This window comes from Topomyia yanbarensis, chromosome 2 (genome assembly GCF_030247195.1).
Source record: "Topomyia yanbarensis strain Yona2022 chromosome 2, ASM3024719v1, whole genome shotgun sequence".
In the NCBI taxonomy this organism is placed as follows: Eukaryota; Metazoa; Arthropoda; class Insecta; order Diptera; family Culicidae; genus Topomyia; species Topomyia yanbarensis.
Window position 1 is genome coordinate 383,769,026 of NC_080671.1, and position 27,445 is coordinate 383,796,470.

The 27,445-nt window shown below is 42.8% G+C and overlaps 1 protein-coding gene across 2 annotated transcripts in view; it reads right to left on the reverse strand.

Annotated features, from left to right (window-relative positions):
• Positions 1–27,445, reverse strand: part of LOC131684694 (B-cell receptor CD22) — a 1,114,748-nt gene that overhangs the window by 587,084 nt on the left and 500,219 nt on the right. For both annotated transcript variants that reach the window (XM_058967793.1, XM_058967794.1), the window contains exons 5-6: positions 17,183–17,267; positions 15,772–15,882 (exon numbers count right to left, since the gene is read on the reverse strand). In XM_058967793.1, the coding sequence (XP_058823776.1) occupies positions 15,772–15,882; positions 17,183–17,267 (196 nt within the window). The remainder of the gene's footprint in view (positions 1–15,771; positions 15,883–17,182; positions 17,268–27,445) is intronic.

Below are 27,445 nucleotides of genomic sequence, written 5' to 3' on the forward strand. Positions count from 1 at the left end.
GCCTTTGCTACTGGCGCTTCTTCTTTTTGTTTAGACGTATCGTCGTGGAAGTGAATAAACTCTTTCCGGGATTTGTCTTTCCCTTTGGGTACCACCTCGTTCCGCGACCAAGGAGAAAGATCAGATACTTCAGACACATTCGAGGCTATGCCGTGCTTGAAAGCAGAGAACGTTTTCAATGAGGCTCGTTTATATCTCACCCAATCCAGTTTATAGCTGGTTGGAAGCCTTTCCACTAGTTCATCAACCAGCATGGGATTGCTAAAATGCTTTCTGAGTCCCGCAGCCTCCAAATGATCGCAAAGTTGCTTCACCGTAATTTCAAAATAGATGAAGGATTCTAAACGATCGACTCTGGGTGCGGGTGCGTTGTGCACTTTCATCATCAGCGTCTTGAGCAGCTTCTGTGGTTTGCCAAATAAGTTACGCAAATCTTCGATGACATCTGGAACCGAATCTGGGAGAACCAATCTGCTTCGAACCGCTTCCAGCGCATTTCCCCGCAAACTGTCCTGTAGCCTTTTCAGATTGTCAATATTTGGTAACCCACAAGCAGCTGTTGTGTACTCAAAGCTGCTTATGAACAATGGTCACACTTCCGCTTCTCCACTGAACGTTGGAAGATGTTTCGATACTCCCTGCCGAGCCAGCCGCTGATCTTTCGTCAACTTGACTATTTGTAGCCCGGAACCGCTTCCGTTGCTTTTCTTTGAACCGATAATACTTGGGATTCTTATTGAAGTTTCCACTTTTCCGCTTCCAAATCAACCTCTTCTTCCGATTCTTCGTATTCCTCTTGCGATTCGTCGTATTCTTCCGATTCATCCTCGTCATTATTTCATGAACTTGTTGACTTTTCTCGGTGAATTTCACCGAGAAAAGTCAACAAGTTCATGAAATAAATATGTTGCGGTGACCATAAAATCTTATAATCATCCTCGTCATCTTCGCGATCTTCTTTATCCTGTACGGAAGCCTTATCATTCCGTTTTCCAACGGATGGACATTTACCTTTCGGGTATGCACCTAGAATGTCTCCCTTTTGATGCAACCTATTCGGCTTTCCAACTAATCCTCTGACAGTTACTTTGTTTTCTTTTTCTTCTGCTATCTTTTCCCATCACACTTCATCTCACCCATGTACCACATTTCTCGCACCGATCGCCGGCAGTGTTGCAACGGTTGTTGTTCCGAACAATAGTAGCCTGAAACATTGTAAAATTTTTGAAAGCCCATTTTCATGAAGTATCCCAATTTCTTTTGGAAAGCCGACGTGGACATCGAGGGAGGGGGTAGGGATACAGGAATTGTCCACGCTTGTTCACGAAGGGGTTAAAACGAACGATTTTTTGTCCACGTGGTTTATGTACGGCCTCTAAGCTCTTCAACTATATATTTTGGAACAAAAAAGAAAGGTTCTTGATGGAGAATCGTGAACATCCTACAAAAGGGCATAGTTTCACTAATTACATGTATTTGTTGAAATAAAATTTAAAATATCTTAAATATATAAATATTTTATTTTAAATAATTAATTCATTAATTCAATTTTGGAAGGTTGTTGTTAAGAGAATTTTGATTTGAAATAACATTCAACATCACTAACTGGTACTAACTTAATATAAAAAGTTTTTCAATGAAAATTATGGAAATTGTATTGTCAAAGCAAATTTTAAAAAGTCTAGTTTTTGCCGTCAAATTGTTGTAAACTCTCCGAATATGGAAGACTGTTCTTAGCACACAAAAATTGAAAGATTGAGCGAATTCTATACATTTTATTTATAAGACGTACGACGACGTATTCGACCGGGTATCTTTCTTTACTGTCAACTTCACCGACAGAGACTAAACACAGTACATGGTTTAATGACCCAATTGTAGGCTAAGTAATCAACTGAGCAAATCGCGCTAGTGAAAAAATACCATGGTTTAGGAACACATTGCGGCGAGAAATTTATTGGACATGCACTGGAATAGAAGTAATTAGGAATCCTATTTTCAGCATGGCTGTCCGAATGGATACCATTTCAATGCAGATTCCTAGCACTGGTTTAGAACACATCGACTGTCCAACTACTTTCGCACTCCAATGTGTGTATGAACATAACGAATTGACGTCAGGCCAGAAAAAATATGTAAACACTCGACGCAACGAAAAAAAAAAAACTAAAACACTTTTACTCATCTCCGGCCCAGTTGCTCGCAAGGGATCAGACCCTGGAAAAACCATTTGTGTGTACGTTTATGATAAAAGTTTTGTTTCTCCTCTAGTTCGCTCCGAGTTGTGTGCAATTTTACCCATTCTGGATGTTGTTTTTTATATTTACATAGTAAAGCAGCTTTTAGCCCCGAGTGTCCTGATGGCATTGAGCGGTTGCCTGCTGATAGTGCGCTAATGTGTTTGCTGCGCTACGAAAACACTGCTGTTGTCCTGTCCGTCGAAGCCTTCTCTCACTCAGCTCCTCCAACGGATTGTGGAGAGCACAATCACCCGGAAATATTCCAAGAGCAGGCACACACTGGCAGCACTGTTCTGTCGCCGCAATGTAGATCTCACAAAATTCCGCATCGTACAGCATTGTTGCGAGGGAATAATAATCACTCTACATGTCCGAATTGTGACCAGGTTTGCCTCCTTACTTCGCCCATACCGCCCATTCCGGCGCCACCGTTCGCCACCAACGACACCCGCACTGGTGGGAGTTACAGACTGAACCCCGCCGCAAGCCGGCCCAATTTATTTATTTTACTTTATCGCATCCTTTGGGAGTTTATGAAAACAAATTTCAAACGTAAATAAAACATTTCACGTTAGCATGAGAAATATAAATGAAGCCGGATTGTAACTGAAATAAAAAAATTGCTTGGAATATTCAGGACAAGCCATTGGGGATCGTTAGGGAGGGAAAAAAACGTTGAGTGGTGAGAAAAACAAAGCGGAAAAAGCTGCGTTTTCACTGCGACACATCCATGGGGCTTGACTCGTGATCCGTGCCCGGTTTCCATTCCATGCGAACGTTTTGTTTTTTTTTCGGTCGAAATTTCTACTCCGGGGCTGCTCTAGCTGGATTGAGCAGGAAGGGGGATGGAGGAAGCTCACCTCGGTTGCTCTTGAGCCAAGTACACAATCTCTACTAACGGGGGAACGTTTGGCCCGAGGGTGCGGGAAAAGAGCTTCGATGTCCAGATTTTTTTTGCTAGGGGTTTCAAATGCGCACATATTTCACATTCTATCGCTAATTGACAGCAACTCTGGTACAACTTGAAATTGCATTCAAATATTACTCGTTTGTTTTTTTGCGAGTGGATTTGTAGCTTTTTCAAGACTGTATAAAACGAATGAAACGCTCGTAATGATGCATAGTGTATAAATGGCTTTTTTTAAAGAAAGACCTATTGTGATGGTGAAATGAATGCCGAACAAGACTAGTTTAAGTTATTCCGACTCCGAGTTTATAGACCTTTCCTTTGAATTTAAACCAGAGATTTCTAAAGACCTGACTGAACGATATTTCAAAAATCTGCCCAGATAAACTAAGGGTTGTGGTTTACACCTTGATGACAACAAATGATATAAGCTGGAAACAGAATTCGTACGATTGAGTACCGTGTCTATGTACCTGCACACAAAGTTGAAATCGACGGTATGGCCATCGATTCAAATTTAGAATGTATAGGTCTATTGGAACACGGGGTACAATGGGACAGAATGCTTAGCTCTTGACGATTGATCGATACTTCCAGCATTCTGAGTATTTATTTGGAGATTTTGTGTCTTTGGCAAAGTTTCCTTGGTAAAAGTAAGCAGTATTTTTACGGTTTTCGATTTGATCTAGAAATTTTAAGTACTGCCTCCATTTTTGACCTAGTAAGAGTTTTTCGTCTGCAAAGTTGTTTGGTATATTATGAAGAATACTTCTTTCAATGGACTTTGACAAAACTGTCATACACTGTCTGCAAAATATTTTTTTTTTGTTATTTATGAAATTTTACCACATTTGTGGAATTTGTATCAATGGAAAAAATAGAAAGATATAGATAGGGATAGAGACACATTTGTCGCTCAAATCTCGAGCTTCGTTTCTTTAATGAAGACGCTAAGATTTCCGTAGCTGATCCGTTGATACTGCACTGTTGTCGAATCTGAACATATCCTCGGCAGTCCACTAGAATATGCTTCACTGTTATGGGAATTCCGCAGTAGAAGCAGTTTGGCGGAGTTTATGCTAGCTTATGTATGAGTTGCTAAAACGAGTATGCCCGATTCTATGTCTTGGAATGTTCATTGGGTTTCCAGTTCTTCCTTCGTTCGCAAGTCTGTCCGCTTCTACATTACCGGAAATACCTGCATGTCCTGGAATTCAGCTGAGCGGGATTTTTCGTATTACGAGTGTACGTTCCCGTTGTTGGATCCACTGGTGAATCGAGCGGCCTCAGCGGAGGGCGTCAAGGCAGCTAGTGGAGTCGGTTAGGATGATTGTCTGGTCATGTTCGTTGGTCATTGAAGCAGCAGCAGCCAGTGGATATGCCTCGACTGAGAATACGCTGCAGTATCCCTGTAGAGTATAGCAGATTTTTTCCCTGTTTGTCACTAGACCTGCACCTACTTTCTCGTTTCTTTGTATTTCGTCATCGATTTTTGTTGTTTGGCTATACCACTCTCTATCAATGCATGTTTTTGGCATGGAATATCCAGTGGTTCGGTGGAAAAGTTCTACTGATTTTTTGGATATTCCGCCACGTCTGCATTTTTTTCTGTGAGACGTGTTACTAGCTGCACTAGTCGTTGAACTAGCAATAGTCTGAACGACAGGCAGCCTGCTTCAGCCCTAATTGAGGATACTGGACTAGTTCGGAAGGCACCTGAGGCCTGGCGTATCATTTCGTTGTATGCTGGAGTAAGCATTCTTTCCATCGCCTCATGATTGCTGCTGGTGCGAAACCAACTGACAAAAGCGTTGATCGGCTAATTTTTAATCGAGAGCCCAAAATCCGCAAGATGTTAGTTCTTTTGGTACAACTGTTCTTGATGGCTGTGAAATGCTGCAGATAGTTGAGTTTAGAGTCCTCAAGCACTTCTAATATGCTCATGTTCTTTAAACAGGGAATCGGAGTCTATTTTGATGGCCCGGTCACGCTTGCGATGCCTTATGTTGCTGATGTGAAGTAGCTTAGATTTTGATGGCGCAATTTCGAAACCAAAATCGGTGGCCCAATAGACAACCGCATTGACAGCTTTTCTCAGTTGACATCGTATTTGCCCAGGTTTTGATCCTCTAACTGCTAGTAGCACATCATCCGCATAGAGCAGAATTATGATATCACCTGAGATTATTGCAAAAATCGGTGCCATCGCGACCGTACAAGAGTAACGGATAGAATGGATCCCTGCGGAACCCCGTTTTCTGCCACGCAGCGGCTAGAGGATGCTCCATTCGCTGATACCCGGAAGTTTCTATCAGATAGGAAGCTTGATGGGATTTTAAATATTCGGAAGTTGTTGCAGTAAGGGTTATCCCACATTATCGGCCGGATGGCATTTGGCTAAATAACATTCAGTAAAACGGCATTCGGTCAAATTACCCATTCCGTCAAATGATCCATTCGGTCAAATAACCCATTCGGTCAAATGACCCATTCGGTCAAATGACCCATTCGGTCAAATGACCCATTCGGTCAAATGACCCATTCGGTCAAATGACCCATTCGGTCAAATGACCCATTCGGTCAAATGACCCATTCGGTCAAATGACCCATTCGGTCAAATGACCCATTCGGTCAAATGACCCATTCGGTCAAATGACCCATTCGGTCAAATGACCCATTCGGTCAAATGACCCATTCGGTCAAATGACCCATTCGGTCAAATGACCCATTCGGTCAAATGACCCATTCGGTCAAATGACCCATTCGGTCAAATGACCCATTCGGTCAAATGACCCATTCGGTCAAATGACCCATTCGGTCAAATGACCCATTCGGTCAAATGACCCATTCGGTCAAATGACTCATTCGGTCAAATGACCCATTCGGTCAAATGACCCATTCGGTCAAATGACCCATTCGGTCAAATGACCCATTCGGTCAAATGACCCATTCGGTCAAATGACCCATTCGGTCAAATGACCCATTCGGTCAAATGACCCATTCGGTCAAATGACCCATTCGGTCAAATGACCCATTCGGTCAAATGACCCATTCGGTCAAATGACCCATTCGGTCAAATGACCCATTCGGTCAAATGACCCATTCGGTCAAATGACCCATTCGGTCAAATGACCCATTCGGTCAAATGACCCATTCGGTCAAATGACCCATTCGGTCAAATGACCCATTCGGTCAAATGATCCATTCGGTCAAATGATCCATTCGGTCAAATGACCCATTCGGTCAAATGACCCATTCGGTCAAATGACCCATTCGGTCAAATGACCCATTCGGTCAAATGACCCATTCGGTCAAATGACCCATTCGGTCAAATGACCCATTCGGTCAAATGACCCATTCGGTCAAATGACCCATTCGGTCAAATGACCCATTCGGTCAAATGACCCATTCGGTCAAATGACCCATTCGGTCAAATGACCCATTCGGTCAAATGACCCATTCGGTCAAATGACCCATTCGGTCAAATGACCCATTCGGTCAAATGACCCATTCGGTCAAATGACCCACTCGGTCAAATTACCCACTCGGTCAAATGACCCATTCGGTCAAATGACCCATTCGGTCAAATGACCCATTCGGTCAAATGACCCATTCGGTCAAATGACCCATTCGGTCAAATGACCCATTCGGTCAAATGACCCATTCGGTCAAATGACCCATTCGGTCAAATGACCCATTCGGTCAAATGACCCATTCGGTCAAATGACCCATTCGGTCAAATGACCCATTCGGTCAAATGACCCATTCGGTCAAATGACCCATTCGGTCAAATGACCCATTCGGTCAAATGACCCATTCGGTCAAATGACCCATTCGGTCAAATGACCCATTCGGTCAAATGACCCATTCGGTCAAATGACCCATTCGGTCAAATGACCCATTCGGTCAAATGACCCATTCGGTCAAATGACCCATTCGGTCAAATGACCCATTCGGTCAAATGACCCATTCGGTCAAATGACCCATTCGGTCAAATGACCCATTCGGTCAAATGACCCATTCGGCCAAATGACCCATTCGGCCAAATGACCCATTCGGCCAAATGACCCATTCGGCCAAATGACCCATTCGGCCAAATGACCCATTCGGCCAAATGACCCATTCGGCCAAATGACCCATTCGGCCAAATGACCCATTCGGCCAAATGACCCATTCGGCCAAATGACCCATTCGGCCAAATGACCCATTCGGCCAAATGACCCATTCGGCCAAATGACCCATTCGGCCAAATGACCCATTCGGCCAAATGACCCATTCGGCCAAATGACCCATTCGGCCAAATGACCCATTCGGCCAAATGACCCATTCGGCCAAATGACCCATTCGGCCAAATGACCCATTCGGCCAAATGACCCATTCGGCCAAATGACCCATTCGGCCAAATGACCCATTCGGCCAAATGACCCATTCGGCCAAATGACCCATTCGGCCAAATGACCCATTCGGCCAAATGACTGATTCGGCCAAATGACCCATTCGGCCAAATGACCCATTCGGCCAAATGACCCATTCGGCCAAATGACCCATTCGGCCAAATGACCCATTCGGCCAAATGACCCATTCGGCCAAATGACCCATTCGGCCAAATGATCAATACGGCCAAATGACCCATACGGCCCAATGACCCATTCGGCCAAATGACTTATATGGCCAAATGACCCATTCGGTCAAATGACCCATTAGGCCAAATGATCCATTCGGCCGAATGATCCATTCGGCCGAATGACCCATTCGGCCAAATGACCCATTCGGCCAAATGACCCATTCGGCTGAATGACCCATTCGGCCAAATGACCCATTGGGCCAAATGACCTATTCGGCCAAATAAGCCATTCGTCCAAATGACCCATTCGGCCAAATTATCCATTCGGCTGAATGACCCAAACGGCCAAATGACCTATTCAGCCAATTGACCCATTCGACCAAATGCCACATTTGGCCAAATGACCCACACGGCCAAGTGACATTTTTCCAAATTACTGGACACTCGCCCATGATGTGATTCATTAAGAACGCGAGAAATCCAAGGAAAATACTTGTGTAAACCAAGGCTTTGCATAAACTGCGGAAAAGCGCATTCGGCTCGAAGCAGTAAAGGCTATAAATTCATTAACCCTCCGGAAGCGCGCAAATGGCTCACTAAACGAGCAGCCGCAGCTGCTCTAAGACGATTTCGCTTGCTATTCAGAGCAGCGCACACTCAGTGCACTAGCACGGCTGCCGGAAGGTTAAGGATCAGATCTCTAAGATTGCGATTGACAAAAATCTGACTTTCCCTAAGGGTAGAGCTGTCAAAACAAAAACACAAGGTCCCGGGTATGTCAACAGCGCCAAAGATAACACTACAGAGGACAAACGGGCAAAATAGAGTGCTCATGGATGCGAATGGTACCGGTAAACTACATTTTTTCCGGTACATTTACATTTGCACAAGCCGTACAGCCCGCTACAACAACGCATCAGCAGTAGCTCTTTCCAGAAAGGTATCCAAACCGAGTACATTTTTCCGTACAGCAGTAAAATAAATTTTTGTTTTGCTGCTGTACTCCGACTGCTCGGTGAGAGTGTGACGTAGTAAAGTTTGTTCTCTCGCTTTGTGCACTTTTTTTCTGGATAGTCAAAGGGAGAGGCCCGCGAAAGCGTTGATGCCGGCCGTAGCGTAAATGAACCGCATTCATTGTCGTCGTTTGCGATTAAAAATATTGAATAGATTAAAAATATTAAAAAGTGAAAAATAAGGAAGTAGAAGCTATACCGCTCGCGTCTGGTGGCTGTAATGGGGGCAGTATTTTTTGTCATGTTACTGCTTTGCTTACAGACTGCCGTACAGTGCTGGGCGTCCTGCACTAACGAACGACAGCAGCGTCGTATGAGAAAGGAGAGTGTAGGCAGAAAAATTACAGCCGTAGAAAAGGTAGGCATTTTGCATCCTTGAGAGTGCTGCTTGGGTCTGTCATTCTTGTCGGCGTCTTGTTCCCTGTCACTGTCTCTGTCATTGTTTTCCTTTCCAACTCAATTTTGTGCCTCGCTAGTACGCCTAGACTTTCAATTGGCTCCTTTAGGATTTTCCTTGCACACTGCTAGGATTGTAATCAATGGCTTAGTGGATCTCAGCCCGTCTGGCAAGATAAATTTTGCAAAATAGGACAAATTGGCTACTGTCTGCCAAGTTAACACCGGTCCTCGGAAGGATGACAACATTTTGCGCAAGTTCGCTCCAAAAATGTGACGTCGCGTCCTCCAGTTTGTCTGCTCCTATAAAATGTTCTCCTGGCAGCGCGTTTGAGTCGCTGTTAACTATAAACAAATTTCGAATTGAAACCGCTTCTGTCTCGTCTATTCACGTCTTTCGTTTACTAGGTCTGAAGCGGATTAATCGACTATTAGTAAATATGATAAAATATGCCATCAGTTATGGACCAAATTCGCGATTACTTTTTCACAAAAACTCTGTTTTATTTTTTCCTGATCTTACAACAGAATTTGTCCCTGTTCTAGTCAATATAGGTAGTCATTTTCAAGATCCAAAGTGACTGGACAAGTAAAATAATCACAAAACAAATAATCACTGGACAAGTAAAATAATCACAATTCTCACAGGTGTCAATCCTGCATTCCTTCTCTGAACCAGCCAACATACTTAAGGTCAAAAGAGTCGAAAACTAGCAGGGACTACATGTATCCTCATCCAAGCGAAGTGATCAATTCACTTGTAAATAGGAACACACATCCGTACCAACGAGAATGGACCATGCCAGACGAAGGCCACAACAGAAAATATACCTTGGGCCAGTCTCTATCTCATTAGAAGTCCAATTTAATCAGAGATCATTTATAGGGTGATAACAAGAAACGGAAGCTGTTATCCTACTTAGACCAAACAATACGTATTTCCACTGCCTATTAAACACCACAGGTATCAGTTTCTAGCTTATCAAAGTGAACAGAGCAAAAATATAATTTTAGCAGTGGCTCACCACTTTATCCGGCGGGAGATTGGCCGTATAACTACTGCTCTATCACCGATGCGATGTGATCTCTCAACTAGAATACTATTTGATGACATCTACATTTACCTTTCTGTATTGAATTGTGAACCCATAGAAAATCATATGGCGTATGATATCTTAACATATAGCGTTGCCGTGCCAAATAAACGAACTGAATAAAAATCGATTAATTTAAACTAAACGTTACCACCGGGTATTCCAACCTTCCGACACCTGCTCGTACACCACGTACCATCCGAAACCCTCCTCGGCCATTATCTGGTTCCTGTATAGCCAATCATTACGAATTCCGTAATATTAAAAGCGGAATTTCACCATATACAGGTCGGACTCGATTATACGGGGATTCGATTAGCCGGGGAAAATGATTCGATTATCCGGGTGTTTTGAAAAAAATCAAATTTCAACTATAATGTCTTATTATAGTGCTAATTCGATCATTGCAGTCAATAGAACATTTTTTCGGGCAATTGGGGGGTCTAGGGTTAACCTCCTCTCAAATTTTAACCTGCCTCAAAAATAGCTTATATATGGGTTATTCCGCGCAAAGTGACCTAAAAACAAAACTTGGAATTGACCTTCATGGATTGGAACCAGTTTTGAAGAAATTGTTCATTTAGAGCCAATATATAATAACCTAAATTGTTGTGTCGTTTAAACAGCCCCTCAGTACATGGGAACACTCTTAACCGTTGTGTCCGATGCGGTACCCGGATACCTTTTTAGGTTACAAATAATGAGATTCCGATGTTTTATCCGTAGCTGGAAATTGAAACTTTGTGACATCTTAGAACTTCACTAAGTCAAGCTTTTGGGATAATAATGTTTTTGATGTAGTAAGAAGGGGTTCCTGAATTTTTTACTACGTCACAGGCCGACGTGGATACCCGGGTACCCCCAAAACTGAAATGCCAATAACTAAGGTAATTTCCAACCGATTTTGATGCTTTTGGGTGTTTTGGATTCAAGAACTCATCCACTTTTAGACTTGGTAAAAATGAATCGGGTTATTTCAACCGGTTCCCGGGAATCTGGATTTCCGGAAGCATGTTCCAGTGCTTGGATACTATTCGTGAATTTCAATGGAATACTAGCAATATGGGTATCAAAATTCTTGGCATTGCATCAATAGGCTGTATCTCGTGGTATTGGAACCATTTGGTGATTTCACCCCGGAACGGACATTCCGGAGCAAGTTCCCGTAGGGCCGTGAATGGCCATTCCATTCCAATTCCATTTTTCAAACTACCATAGGGTCCCGTAACAATAAATAATAGACTTCCGAAACAATTTTGAAAAGTTTTGATACTCATTTTGCTAGGGCATTATTTAAATTTACAAGTCATACCCTAGTACTGGAACATTACTCTGGAAAATCCGGATTACCCAGAACCAGATCCATTCATCCGGTTCAATGTTGCAGAATCCGAGTTCCTGAATTCAAAACATCTAAAAATGCCAAAATCGGTTAAAGGAAGCCATAGTTATGAGCATGGGTACCCTCGTTGGCCTGTTATAGGTGTTTTTTGTTGGACACATAACGGTTAATTTTAACAAATTATTTAAAAATATGTTTTTCTTCGGATTATATCTCTGGTACTGTTTGCATTAGAATCAATCAGCGAGCTATTTTTTTAAGATTTGTTTAGGGATTCCAAAAAAAAATTAAAAGTTTTTAATGCCAATATTGCCAAATATGCAACTTTTTAATTTTACACTAATAGTACATTTTTCTCGTAATACATCGGTTACTGTACGCCACATAAAACGTCATTATACCTACATTGCTCGGTCGGTTTCTGGCTATTTCTTGGGATAATGATGACATGCTTCTCAGGATTCTGTTTGGATACTTTTCAAGGTTCTGATCGAAGTTTTCTTAGCATCCCAATGGAATCTATTTCAGAACTTCGATTCAATATTTATCCGTATTTCTACGGTTTTTTCTCTGAATTTTGATGCAGGATTCTAGAGAAAAGCTTCTTAAATGTCTAGTGGAATATTTCTCAAGATAGAATTCTGCTGAAGATTATGCTTTATTCCAGATACTGACAGAATCATGGTCCTATTATCATTGGAATCCGGTGTTATGTTCTGATGAATATCCTGCTTTGAGGTCCAGTGGACTTTGACACAAACAATATTGCTCTTCTCCCATTATCCCCTTCAATAAGTGATTCCTGCTCAGAATTCCAATAGCATCTTTAACCCGTTCGTGCCCTTCTGGTTGATGAACAACCATGTTTCTATATGACTATAACGTTTGGTTTACACAACGTCAAGTAAGGCTAATAACTGCGACTAAGATCTTTCATTTGAGCACTAAAAGTTATAAATATTAGCATTAGAACAGAAGTTATTACAATTAATCTGATTGAGTTCCGCTGAAGCAGTGCTGCCAGAGATAGTTTATGTTAATGGCGAAAATGAAATTTTGGAATATTTTCTTATCCTGGGAATATTATTGAAAACTGCTAAAGCTTTCTAAATTAGATTACCCTCAATTACCCTTTTCATGCAATTGGACTAGATCGGAAGGTAAATATTGAGCAGCTGCAAAAGAAGCACCTATCTACCTTAAACCAGGTTTTTCTTGTTTCTTGACGCCAACAGTTTTAAGGAAAAATAGTTTTGGGACCCTATACGCGGTAGAAAAAAGTTGGTCAAGAAATGGTTAACGAGATTCTGAAAAGAGACCCGGCCGTCACTGGAGGTGATTTCAATTCTTGGGTAGCTCAAACAAAGATGGATGATAGGCTATGTAAAGAGGGCGCCAGCAGTACTTCTCGCTGAGGCGCCCGGGAACCTGGTAGTCATTCGCTAGTGACAAGTATGAGTGGTACAGTTTGCGAAGACTACACGCGTAGTTATTACTTGACAATCCAGTATTGGTCAACTAAATGATGCTACAAGGACAAGGACAAGGATCTCTTTGTGGGTGCGCAACACGCACTCTTCTAATTAGAATGAATATTAGGGTGTCCCAAAATGACATCATGTTAAAAAATTCATCGGGCTCACTTCTTAAATGAAAGGTTAGGGTATTAGGGCCACTTTCTTCTTCGGAGTGAGTTTGCTAAGACGCTTCCTACTGGTGGCGACTTTTGATTTTTTGAAAAATGGGCCGATTTTGGATAAAATTTCAAATTTATGCCTGTTGAAGTGGTCCTGAACTGTCTAAGATTTTTTTCAGCATTTTTTTATTTTTCTGGAGATCCAAACGGAGAAGTTTGGTTAGTTAGTTTGTACAAATTTGGAATTATAAGAGCGGCAGGGCCATTAAAACTTAGTAAAAAGTGAAATTTTTGGTGTTTTTCAGCTTTTTTTCTTCAAAACTGGGTATCTACAAAATTTTAAAAGTACAGAAAACACTTTATATAGTTGAGCCGAATTTAGGGGCGTAATTTTGCTGAAGAAAGTGTATAGCTATGGCTAATGGGGCATGAGTTATTTAAGTTTTTGTTAGATAACCTTTGACATTTTTAGCAATTTATCAAAAATAATTCTGTTCCAAAAAGTAAATCAGTTCAAATGTGCTTTGACCACACATTGTTTTTCGAAAAATAGAAGCAAAATTATGAAAAATGACGTTTTCTGTACGTCTTTAGTATGTCAGGACGAGGTTTAATGAGCATCTGATGATTTTTTTTTGTAACTTAAATTATAAAAATAATAACTTTGCTAATGACGCCAAGTCTCTAATTATTTTTTAAAGAGTTAATTCTCCATAATTACTTCTAGGAGGCATCTTCAACAAAACGATTGTGTCAGAAGATGCGCTGTATTCTGTTGTAAAACTTTTTCGAGGATATTTGCCCCAAATTTGACTATATCGGATTTATGTGATCTAAACAGTAAATATCAGTTTTTCAACACTCACCTCACTCTTCTGCATTTTTCTCCACTTCAAAGTTCCTAACATGAAAATAAGATTTTATATACAAAATGTAAGTACGTTAATCAATTCAACCTTCAAATATACGCCATAACTTGCCGTTAACTCGACATATTTGTTTAATTTTAGTGATTTTCAAGCCCGCTAGGAGGCAATTAATATAGAAAATATTTTTTAAAAAAATCGTCAAATGCTCATAAAAGCCGATTCTGATGTACTAGAGACAAGCGAAAAACGCAATTTTTCATCATTTTCCTTCTATTTTCCGAAAAATAATATGCGGACTAAGCCCACTTAAGTTGTTTTATTTTGTAGAACAGTGTTATTTTTATGAATATCATAAAATGTCAAAAGGTTATTTAACAAAAACGTAAATAACTTATACCCCATTAGCCGTAGCTATACACTTTCTTCAGCAAAATTATGCCCCTAAATTCGGCTCAACTATATAAAGTGTTTTCTGTACTTTTAAAATTTTGTAGATACCCAGTTTTGAAGAAAAAATACTGAAAAGCACAAAAAATTTCACTTTTTACTAAGTTTTAATGGCTCTGCCGCTCTTATAATTCAAAATTTGTACAAATTAACTAACCAAACTGTTCCGTTTGGATCTCCAGAAAAATAAAAAAATGCTGAAAAAAATCTTAGACAGTTCAGGATCACTTCAACAGGCATACATTTGAAATTTTATCCAAAATCGGCCCATTTTTCAAAAAATCAAAAGTCGCCACCAGTAGGAAGCGTTTTAGCAAACTCACTCCGAAGAAGAAAGTGGTCCTAATACCCTAACCTTTCATTTAAGAAGTGAGCCCGATGACTTTTTTAACATGATGTCATTTTGGGACACCCTAATGAATATACATGTTAACTGTGATATGTGACACTCCAAGTAAATTAAACTGGAGCCAAGAAACAGACGACCCCCAGTTTACTTAATATCTTTATTTTTTCTGGTATTCGAGTAATCGAATCAGTTACCTCGGAAAATTCTAAGCCCTGGGTAATCGAGTTTGACCTGTATTGCAAAAGACACACCTTATTAAAAAGTTTATCTTAGAATTCTTGTACAAATAGCTATAAACAACTGATACATACTGTTAACTCGTTACCAATATGAATAATAAATGAAAACCAACTGAAAATACAAATCACACCCTGAAAGTCTGAAAAATCGACTAAGGCCAAAATAGGTACATTTATATTTACCACAATAGGAAAATTTGCCCTGGTCATTTTATTTCCAATTTCTCCACGAATGAAGCTTAAATAACGCAAAAAAGTTTGATTCGTTTATCCGGGGTGAGATTTTTTTCAAATCCCCGGGTAATCGAGTCCGACCTGTATTTTATCGATTCACATCCTAGGCTTTCAAATATTTGAAGTAAGTATCAGTATTGCGCTAATTTGAACGAGTTAGTGTATTAAAATCTTAATATATTTGTTTTTAAAATTCTAAAATATACTTGAAGTATTCAATCTGCCCAAGTCTCCATTTCTGACCAAGAATGGTTCCAAAGAAAATGGTCCGTTCTTGACGGAACGTTAAAGCCTTAGTTGAAAAATCATGAATTGCTTTCTTTAGTGAGCGAAACGACGCTGTCTTAACAAACATTGAAATTTTTCAATTTGGGTCTGACGGAGCATTGTATTTGACCCTTAACTCGTGTGTACTATTTTACAGAATGAAACAATACTTACCTCCGGTCACGACGCAGGTTAGCTCTAGGATGCCGCCCTCTTCATACGGGCCAGCGTGAGCAGGAAGCTCGAATCCATTGGAGTCGTGGATTTTCGGCACCTCCGGTGGCACTGTGAATAGATGACGATTCGGAATCAATTTCGGTCATACAATTAATAGACGTGGAAATAAGGTTGAAAAGGGGTGAATTGAATCATGGGTATGAAATATAGGATGAAGCTGAAAGCTTATTACTTTTTATCCTGAATACTTTGTATTTGAGTAGTAAAATATCTTGACCGGCAGAATTCTAGATTATTATTTACAATCAAACCGTTTGTCAAGAAGTTTTTGAACGAACTTTCCCCTAGCATCAAGCAATATTACCGTTACTGAGCAAAAAGTATAAAGTTCTGTACACATCTTACTAATTAGTCTGCGTCGGGTTTTACAATTTCTCTGGCTATTTAAACAGCGCTTTTATCCGAGAATTCACACCATACGAGCCGAGAGTATGCACTTCACAGTGAGTGCTTTTCGCTGTCTGGGTGTTGTACATGAAAAGCTGCTAAATGTATCTACAGCGGTGTTAACCATCTTGTGTAAGGGCTCTTCAATTAAAGGTGAAGAAAGGATGTAGGAAACTTAATTGCATTCCACTGCATGGTACCGGTTGTTTCGGTGTTGTGCTTCACTATCCATTGAAAAAAGTTGACTAAGTAATGTTCTTTTCTCAGACTATTCATTTGAATTTGCACGTTAGGGGTGCATAATCGCCTGATAAGTTTTCGACAAGTGTGATCCGTATTTAAAATCAGTCATTCAACATCACACCTACTCATTTTAGGTGTTCTTAAAAATCGTGCTTTTCAACGAGCCTCTTCAGCTACACGAAGAAAGCACTTCCACCTTTCAATTCAATACAAGCCAAAAAGACTGCCACCGTTTTCACGCATCCTGCCACCAAGAAACGACGGTAAATTTCGCAAGCAAAACCACTCATAGAAACACAAGCACCCGGAATGCACTTGGGTCGAGCTTGAATACAAGTCATTTTGCACCGGATGACCCTTTTCTCGCGGAGGTTCCGTTTCGTTTCGACAAAAAAGCATGGCAGTGTACTTATAGCAACGAGGAGACGCGATGGACGCAAAATCGTATCAAAACTGCGAACTTTCATACTGTTTTATTTGGTTGGTATAGGTACAGTACAAAAAAGGGCACTCACTCCGCAGCGGGTGTTGCGAAGAGGACATTTTTCAACTCACACGAGCAGCTTTCGAGAACAATGACAAAAAGAAGTGGGAATTTTACGACTCCAAAAGATGTCCCGGTTATTTTGCGGTTTGTGCGCTGGTTATGATGATGATGATGACGGTGATTGTGAATGCTGGAAACATGTATGAATGGAAAACCCTTCAAAGTACTTACCCACTATTTCTAAGTTTACGTTGCTATTTTTTGTAGGCGATAGTAAAAAATCTACTCGACAGCGAAACACTCCGGCGTCTTTTTTCTGGAAAAATAAAAAGAGAATTTTCTAAATATCGGTATGCTATTGTTAACGAAAATGAAAATCACTGCGGGCGAAATAAGTTAATTTATTTAGGGATTTTTCAAGCGATAATTTTTCAGAACGTTGTGGCGGTTGGAAATATTACGCTTTTCACAACCCAAAGTTTATACTGTTTCTTCATCAAATTAATTTAGTATCTACTAAAAAGTTACCAACTCAACAGTTTTTCCGCTCTGTAAATTTTCCACTTCCAATTGATTTGAGAAAAATTTATGTTTGCTATTTCCCGATTGCTGCGATCGACAATGCCGTGATTGACTGTGGTAGGGTAAAGTGCCTTTTTCTACCACATTAAGGATGGTGCCGCACTAATTCATTAATTGCTCGGTCTACAATCAATGGAATGCGTACAAATTGGCATAAACAGCTTTTCTTCTTTGATAAGAACCAGGATAATAACAAGAACCCCCTGAAAACGGTGAAATGCTCGTATTTGAGCGTAACAAAAACTCGAATCGGGTGCCTCTATTGTTGCGTTACCATTTGACTCATTGCGTTGAACAAACATGGTAGACGCTGCTCTAACTAACGGCCTCAAATGGGTAGGGTGATAAAAGAAACATGACGAAAATACCCGGTTTACATCATACGCCAGTCTAAATACAAATATGTTAAATAATTTGTATTTGGCCAGTCTTTCGTCACAGGATACATGCGGTTCTATAGAGACGTTGGACCACGTCAATGGCACTAAAAGTTTTAATTCTCATTGATTAATGGACCACTTCAAAGTCAAGAGGGTCATTAAGGTTGAACCAACGACACGACCTGGAACTTCATGAAACCTTTTGAAGAAAAAGTGTGCGAATAGTTTACCGCCAGTTACCAGTTCATTGAGTCACCCCCCGAAGCGCCAAAAAGAATATTTTTTTCAGCAACACTTCTTTGTTTATTTGATCGACTGTTGCTGTATAGCAACCAAATTATGTTTACATCGTAAACAATTCGTATGAAAGAAAAGTTTGTGAACAAAAATTAGCCTCGTTTCTTGCAAAAAGGTACAAAGCTTCCTCTGGAGAAAATTGCAATACTATAATAGCTGGATATTTCCTAGCAGCGAAATTTCATCTCGAATGATGTTTTTGGGCCTCAAAATTTACAGTGAGTTGAAAAGCAGTTAACTTTGAAAGATGAAAAAAGGTGGCAGCCGTCAGTTTCCATGAGAAAGTACTTGTCACCAAGTCGATCATTTGCGACATCGAAGGCACTGCATGTTCCACCAGCTTCATAACGGACGTTCTGTATCCCTTCGTGCTGAAAAGTTTTGTATCGTCTTGAACTATAGTGATGGAAATTTACTATGTGGCTGTGTAACTCCAGAAGCGAAACTCCAGAAGCACCATCTGTTAAATCATGAGAGAAGTTACACCGGAAAGCATCCGTTCCTATGCAACGTTTGTGGTAAAGGATTCAAGCGTGAACAAAATTTCAAAATGCATCTCAAAATCCATGAAGGCGTTCGAACACACGTTTGTTCTGCATATGACCAACCACACTTTTCAGTGTGAACAATGTGGCAAGAGTTTTATTCAGCGTACCTCGTTGCTGTCGCATTTGAAAGGGCATACCGTTGACTGGCTGCATCGATGTGAGCCTTGCAACACAACCTTCATTTCATCCCAGCAACTCACGGATGACAATTTATCCCTTTATAAGGCCGTGAAAATTGAGCAAGGAATCAATACATATTATAATAAAAATCAAAGTTTACATCATTAAATACCCCTACGTATTTTTTCGTTAGAGAAAATAATAATCTTGGTGGCAATATAGTTGCCACTGCCCGCGAAGCCCAAAAACATTTATGCATAATTGCCCCGTATCAGATAATGTCGGGTTAAGTGACTCATTAGTGGCTCTTTTTAAGGAAGTTCAGGACAAAAATATAGGTTTTTTCCATAAGTGCGCGGTAATATCAGACAGTTTCCCTGGCAGCCAAAAGTAGAGCAAGGAAACTACGCAATTAGTATGAGATATAAAGACCTTCTTGATTACAAACTTTGAAATAACAATAATCGAATTTGACATGAAAAAATAAATCTTGTTAACGTCTGTCTCTACGTGCCTTTATTGCGCAAATAATTATTATTCATTCAATAACGTTATCACAGCGAGAGCACAATATCTCGGATAGCATCAACGTTGGTTTGCCCCCAACATAAACAGCTTTATCCTGTATTACGATGGAATCGACTCGGGATTGTCGGATAAATTGCAGCTAATATTGTAACCCTTAAGTGATGACAGCGACATAATGTTAAGGTGGTGGGTTTAGTAACTAATTTCAAACTTACGCCACCCCGAAGTTTAGCTCCCGTAGATGGGGTTCAAATGCTGATTATCTCTCTGATTAGAGCCTAATCATACGATATAAGTAGACCAATCAGAGCAGGGCACGTGCGTAACTCAATAGTATCGTGTGAGAAGTTCAGAACCTGAAAGGGGTGCATGCCGACGCGATATACAGTCCAAGATCACTTAACGGTGAAACCCTGCGATGGTCGGATAGTATTCGAGTTAGTGTGGCTAGCAGCCGAAGAAATAAGTAATGCACAAGCACCATGTAACTCGAGAATTGACCAAGTGAGTGTAAAAGCTAGCTAATAAGAAAGTGAACCGTAATTAATATTGGCGGTAGGATATTTTAGGATATTCGTCACGACGAGAAACAGTAGCGCAGATAAAAGTTTAAAGAACAGTCAATGCTGTTCCAGAGAGGTAAACCAGTGCAAGCAATCACAAAGCATAATCAAAACCTGAAGCCATCCGTTTTCGCCTGAAGAACCTTCAGGCGAAGGTTTTTTTCTAGTCAGAAAAGCGGAAAAGTCCCTCCGATCCACATCGTGCACGTGTCGATCATCCTCATCAGCCGCCGTTGGTCGGCATCACGGACCTCGCTGATTCGAGTAACGCTCCTGCCGCCATAGTACGCCGTCGAACTCCAGAACCCGTCGAAGAGCGAAAAAACGGTATGGGACGCTCCTTGGTGACGACCAAGTCGAAGCATAGAATCCCGGGCTCGAATAGCAGTACCTGAATAGTACTTGGACCGACTAGCAACATAAACGGTGGAAACAAACAGGTCAAATCCAACTAGAAATAAGTGAAAGGGTTAAATTATGTCTAGCCAAAAGAAAATAAACCGTACTGTAGATATCAATAGTCCTCGTTTGACAATTCGGGCAATCATTGGGTAGAGGGTTAAGATTTTTTGGACTGTATCGTTGAATTCATTTTCCTGTAGTTGGAGTTGGTTGTGGTAGTTCGTACCTGACCTGCCCTGAGAGGTTTAGCCGGGCTGGTAAACACACGCTCCACCGCAGTACATCCTTGAACTGTACTGGCGCTTAAGCGGCAGAGTTCAGAAGGGTAGTTTGCTGTAGGGCCTATCGTTTTGCGGAAATAGTTAAATACTGGGGATTTTGTGATTGGTGACCGTCCCAGCCGTTTCACGCGATTCGTTCGCTGGGACTATCTTAACTGTTACAATATCGTTTGCGGATGGATTTTTTCCAAAAAATCCTCTTCAGTGACTTACGTGTAGGATTAGTAACGCAACAAAATATGTCGGCTGTTCTGTGTATTCATTGATAGTGTTTGGAAGAATCTGCAATCTTCCACGCAGACTACAACATTCCGTTACTTAAGACACCGGAAATGATTCAACTAATTAAATAATTTTTGGGAGGATTTTCTATTTTTACTGGTTTGCGGTATGTTTTGTTGTCAAAATGTTTTTTCCCTGCGTAACCATTGGTTGCCACAGGTTGTTTGAAAAATAACAACGGATTATTCAGTGTTGCTAGTTTCATGCATTTTCTAACTTAATGTCACATTTGACATTACCAGTTACCTGAGTCACTGAGGGGTAGTCTGATTTTCGATACAGTTTTGGAATGCCAGTGTCTAGTCGTGTCGTTGGTTGAACAGAGAATGGGCAAAAATCGAAAACTAAAAAAGCAGTTTTTTCCATACCGTGTGTTAGATCTTAATAAAAATCAATCAGCATTACTGTAACAACATTCTACATAAGCTGATTGATTTTTATGAAGATCTATTAGACGGTGTGGAAAAAATCTGCTTTTTTCGTTTTCGATTTTTATCCACTCTCTGTGCAACCTTAAAGGGCCCGTCTGGTGTAGTGGGCAAAAAAAATCGACTTCTTTTTTATTCGCTTCATTGTCTAGAATACCCAAGTAACAATTGAAGTTTTATAGCACGCTACAAGTGCAATCTAAGATTTGATAGGGGCTATAAAACTACCATAAAACTTCAATTGTTACTAGGATAGTCTTCCGTAATCTTGGTGGCCACGCTCTTTTGTTTTAAACAGTCATGCACTCCTCGCGCGTATTTGCTATAACATACGCAGATTTCAATCTATTGGGAACTTTATTAACGTTTTTCTCGAAACCGCGTCTTTCAAATTGGCGAACACGATAAGTCAAAAACAAATTAACGAATTGATTTGATTTTTTTATGGGAATGCACAATATGTGTAGCCTGTCGATGGAACACAGGAAACCGAATAAAAATATTTTTCTCCCTATTATTTTGAGGAAAAAATTTACATAAAATATGAGATTTTCCCGTTTTCATGCAGCCATTTTCCGAAACTCAATCTTTTTTCATTTATTTGGTTCATCGAGTAACTACAAGTCTACGCTTTGCAAATCTTATTGAATTTCCTGTGTGAGACAATTTTATCGAGAGTTATCGTGTTCGCCGCGGCGCTCCTCGACGTGGAAATGGTTGGACGTCTACTCTGGGAACGCTCGTAGGTGTGACTCTGCGTGATTGAAAGAATTGTTTTAATACACAATGAGTGTATAAATAAATCTTAACATTACACAAAAGATCCTTTGTTGCCTTGCCTTTAAAATCGTAAATTGCAAATGGCTTTTGGTTTAAGCACTTTACACCTTACTGCTTATGGTTACCTCGGAATATATTATCCATCACAGCTGATTGAGAAGTCCTGCGTCCTTCAGAAAGTCCAGTAACACTTTTTCTCGGACAGTTTCGTTGGCGAAAATCCTTCTGATGAAGAACAATAGTATATAATGCTGCCGGAAGTTATCGAACTCCGGACATAACGGACACGCGATGCGGTGTCGGCATGAGAGATCTTCCGTGTTCTCAACCCTAGAGCCGCGGCAGTACTCGTTGTTCCTTCCTGTCGGTCCGGTCTGTCCAGCAGCCTTACCCTGGCCGCAAGGCAATCACTTTTTTCATTGCCGTCGATGCTACAGTGACCGGAAAGCCAAAATATGTAGTGAGTGAGTCAGATTCAACCTCGATAGCCTAGATGAAAGGGTGGTGTGATTTCCCCGAATCAAAGGGAAGATATAGCCACCAGAGTGTTAGACAGTACAACGACAGGCCCAAGAAGCTTTTATCCTCAGGTGATACGATCCTCGAAATCGCCAATCAGCCACGTTGGTGCTAGAAACGACAGCTAAAAACATTGTTTACTACATCCCCATGTATGGTTGCTTGGATTTCAGTATGTAAACAAAGTTTTCTTCCCCGCAGCTTGCTGCACGCTTACCTCATTCCTCACCTAGTTACTGCCAAAGACGAATCATCTTAGAACTCTAAACACCTTGGACAGGCCTATCTTTTGGTTTCTATGCCAAAGCGAGCGCGATAACCGACGCCTTGGCTGTGAACACCGAGCATGGTGTCGGTAGGTGGAAGAAGAGCCCTTCCCGTATTCCGCTTACTCCTATTCCGACCTCGTCAACGATCTTCGAGCTGTCGGTGAATATCCATAGGTGAACAGCCGTACATGATCATTATATCTGGTAGCCATGAGTCGGTTATATTTAGCTCTAGCTTCACGGCCGGCAGGACCGGCCCTCAGCTCTGACGACATACTAGTGCCCAGATTGTTAGTGTGGTCGTACCAGGCCCGGTCAACTCTACCCCAAAGAAAATCCTGCTGTGGACTATCGCCAGGCCAATGTTCTATTCAGTGCCTGTGCCAGGAGCTGATCGTTTTAATTAGTTGCAACCGATTCTGGCAGTTGACTTTGGTCCGTCGAAAGACTGATGTGAAGGTCTATGGTTATTCCCAGAATCTTCGGTTCTTTGCGGTCAGGAACGATAGCCCCGTCCAGCTGGATCGGTTTCTCTGTTGCGATACGGTTTGTACTGCAGCAGTGCGTAATCACGCTTTTAGTAGGTGGCCTGTTAAATTCGACTGAAACCGTCCACCGGCTCAGCGGTTTGAAGTTTGCGACGGGTTCGTCCGATGGTCCTTCGCATTGCTACCAGCACATTGTCATCGGCTTAGACGAAGGCGTAGATCCGCGCCAGCAGGTTGGCATATACACACACTCAATTTTGTTCTACCGAATCCCAGCTTTTATCGCAACTTTTCCGAGTTTTACACAGCCGAGCACTCAGCTAACAAAGCTTTTACCGAGATCTCAGTAAAAGTGACGTTTGTTTTGCTTGAACTCAAAAAATATATCGCTGAAAATCAATAAATTAAAGCCACTTTGCAGAATTATCAGTAGAAAAATTTTACTGACTGTTCGGCTGTGCGGAAATTACCAAACTGAATTGAGTGTGTAGAGTTCATGGACACAATGAACAGTATGACGGCGAGAACAGATCCCAGGAGGATCCTGTTGTTCTATGCGTCGGATCGGGCATCTGCGATTCCCACCCGGAAGGTGCGGTTGGACAGGCAGTAGCTCACAAAGTAACCCATGTTTCCGGTGATATTCCAGTTGGCCAGATGTTACAGTATTCCGTGACGCCACACGGTTTTATAAGCCTTCTTCACGTTGAGTATAGCGATATCGGCGTCCAGCCTGTCGATTTCGGATTGACGTACCACCTCTCCAAAGCTGGCGAAGTAGGCACCCGCTCCTGCTCCACGTCGGAACGCGAAACGTCGTTGCTCCAAGAGTTTACGCTCCTTCAATAAATCCATCAACCGTCTGTTCACCATTCGCTCCATCATCCTGGCAAAGCAGGGAAGCAAACTGATTGGGCGGAAATCATCCGGTGTTCTGTTCTCCTGGCACCGCGTACCGATTCCAATGCCACACAAAGTTTGCCGCCAGTCTAGGTCTGGTTGTATATTTGTCCTGAATCTGGTTCGAAACGAACGGGCCTACTCTCAGCGCTTTGCTTAATTTGCAAGCAAGTAGGCGGGAGGGCGGCGTCTGAAGACAGGGATGCGAAGTGCCTAGCTAGCTCTTTACCGATGGTCGTGGGATCGAAAGTCGTGCCTCCGTTAACGGCAATGGAGTGGCCAATGTGGCGTCGCTTTCCGCTTAGGACGTTGGCTCTCCGCCAGAGCTCTACTGTCGAGGAGTCTGGGGAAATACCTTTCACGAATCTGGTCCAGCTCGTGTTTTATAGCGTCTTCTGTGACCTGTTTGACTTCGCCTTCGACAGGCTGTTAAAGGAGGCGTCTGATCGTGCGTAACCTGGATAGGAAAGTGGTCACTGTTGCATGGGTCGGCAAGAACAGTCCGACCCACGAGATCCTGCGAGCACTCCTGAGCCGATAGTGATGTCGATTTCGGATTCCATATGTCCTGTTCCCACAGGCAGGGGCCTTCCCCTTTCCTTTCAATGGAGCAGCCAAGTCGCTCGAAGCGGCGGCTGAGTTCCACTCGAAGGCCAGGAGCAAGCGCAATACGGAGTCGAACGCGAAGCGTCCTAGGAAGTCACCAGGCGAGGGTGCAAAAAACAACACCAAACGGCGTGTAACCGTCACGCCCAAACCAGGGCGCAAATGACCCCGCCTGGCAGAAAGAAGGTACCAGAATCCCGGTGCAATCGGGACAGGGGCGAAAACCCCTGGAAGATGGTCACTAGGAGGAAGCCGACACCGACACCGGACGCACCTCCGCCCGCAAAGAAGGCCAAGGACCGAGGCGAGGCCTTGTGGTTAAAGACCGACAAGGACAAATATGCCGACGTCCTACAGTCAATGCGGGCGGCCGAAAGCCTCTCGACCCTCGGGCAAGACGTGCACAGCGTGAGACGCACCAATACAGGCGAAATGCTATTGGTGCTGAAGCGAGGCGCACAATCTAGTGCGGTATATAAGGCCTTGGCCCAAGAGGTCCTGGGCGAAGGCGCCCAGGTGAGGTCGTTAGGGGCGGAAAGGACTCTCCAGTGTAAGCAACTAGACGAGTTCACGACCGCAGATGATGTCGTCGCTGCCAGCACAGAGCAATGTGGCGCAGTAATTGATCGGGCCTCTGTACGCTTGAGAGCGGGACCCTCCGGCACGCAAGTAGCCTACCTCAGGCTACTGAAAGCGGAAGCAAAAAAGGTTACCGTGATAGGAATACTGGAGATCGGCTGGTTAGTATGTCCAGTTAGCATACCCCAGCCGCCTTCAGTGGATAGGTGCTATCGGTGCCTTGAGTCCGGCTATAAGTCGTACGAATGTAAGGGTACAGACAGGAGCAAACTATGTCGTCGCTGCGGCGAGGAGGGGCATAAGGAGCGGGGCTGCACTAATGCGTACAACTGCCTTATCTGCACCGCTAAGAAGCAAGCCCATAAACATGCTATGGGCGGACCTTCGTGTCCCTTCGGTGAGGCAAATAAGAAGAAGCCGTGAACGTCACACAGCTAAATCTTAACCATTGTGCAGCAGCCCAACAGCTGCTGTGGTAGTCGGTCTCGGAGTCGAGGACAGATGTCGCCCTCTTATCAGACCCGTACCGCATCCCTGCCGGCAACGGCAATTGGGTGTCGGACGGGTCTGGAATGGTGGCAATCTGTACAACGGGACGGTTCCCGGTTCAAGAGGTAATACACTTCTCCGCCGAGGGTGTTGCGATTGCCAAGATCAATGGTGTGTTCTATTGCAGCTGCTACGCTCCACCAAGGTGGCCAATAGAACAGTTCAACCAGATGATCGACAGGCTCTCGTCGGACCTAGTGGGCCGGAAACCGGTAGTCATAGCGGGAGACTTTAACGCTTGGGCAGTGGAGTGGGGCAGCCGCTGTACAAATAGCAGGGGTCAAGCGCTAATGGAGGCGCTTGCGAAACTCGATACTGTGCTAGCTAATAATGGCTCCGCTAGTACATTCCGTAGAAACGGAGTGGAGGCGTGGATTGACGTATCATTTGCCAGCCCGAGTATGGCTCCAGGCATGGAATGGAGGGTAGACGAAGGCTACACCCATAGCGATCATTTAGCAATCCGCTTTAGGATCAACTATGGTGTGCAGCATCCGAGGGCGGGAGATCCCTGTCAGGTACGCGGGTGGAAGTCCAATCACTTCGACAGCGAAGCTTTCACCGCAGCCCTGGGACTGGAGACCAACACCGACAGTCTAAGCGGGGATGCGCTGGTAGCTGTTCTATCACGCGCGTGCGACGCCACTATGCCGAGAAAAACAATGCCAAGAAACGGCAGATGCCCGGTATACTGGTGGAGTGCCGAGATAGCAGCTCTACGGTCAGCCTGCCTCAGAGCTAGACGTAGGATGCAAAGAGCTCGCACCGAGGATGCAAGAGAGAACCGCCGTGAAGTGTTTCGAGCTGCGAAATTGGCCTTTAACAAGGCCATTAAAAGCAGCATGAGAGCGTGTTTCGACAACCTGTGTGAGAGTGCCAACGCGAATCCGTGGGGTGACGCCTACCGGATTGTGATGGCCAAGACCAAAGGGGGCTCCTCACCTCCAGAACGGTCTCCGGACCGGTTGGCAACGATTATCGAAGTACTCTTCCCGTCTCGAGCCACAAGCCCCTGGCCACCTGCACTACGAGACAGTGCGGGCACGGCCGAAATGGTGGCTCCAGTGACGAATGAAGAACTACTTGCAGTGGCTAAATCCCTAGCAATGAACAAAGCTCCAGGGCCGGATTCCAAACAACGCTCTCAAGGCAGCGATCATAGCGAACCCGAACATGTTCAGGCTAGCTATGCAGAGATGCCTTGACGAGTGCCGTTTCCCCGAAATGCAGAAATTGGTGCTGTTGCCGAAGCCCGGGAAGCCGCCAGGCGACCCATCGGCGTACAGACCAATCTGTCTGATCGACACGACTGGCAAACTGCGTGAGAGGATCATCCTCAACAGGCTAACCCCGTACGTGGAAGGTACGGACGGTCTGTCAAGCAACCAGTTTG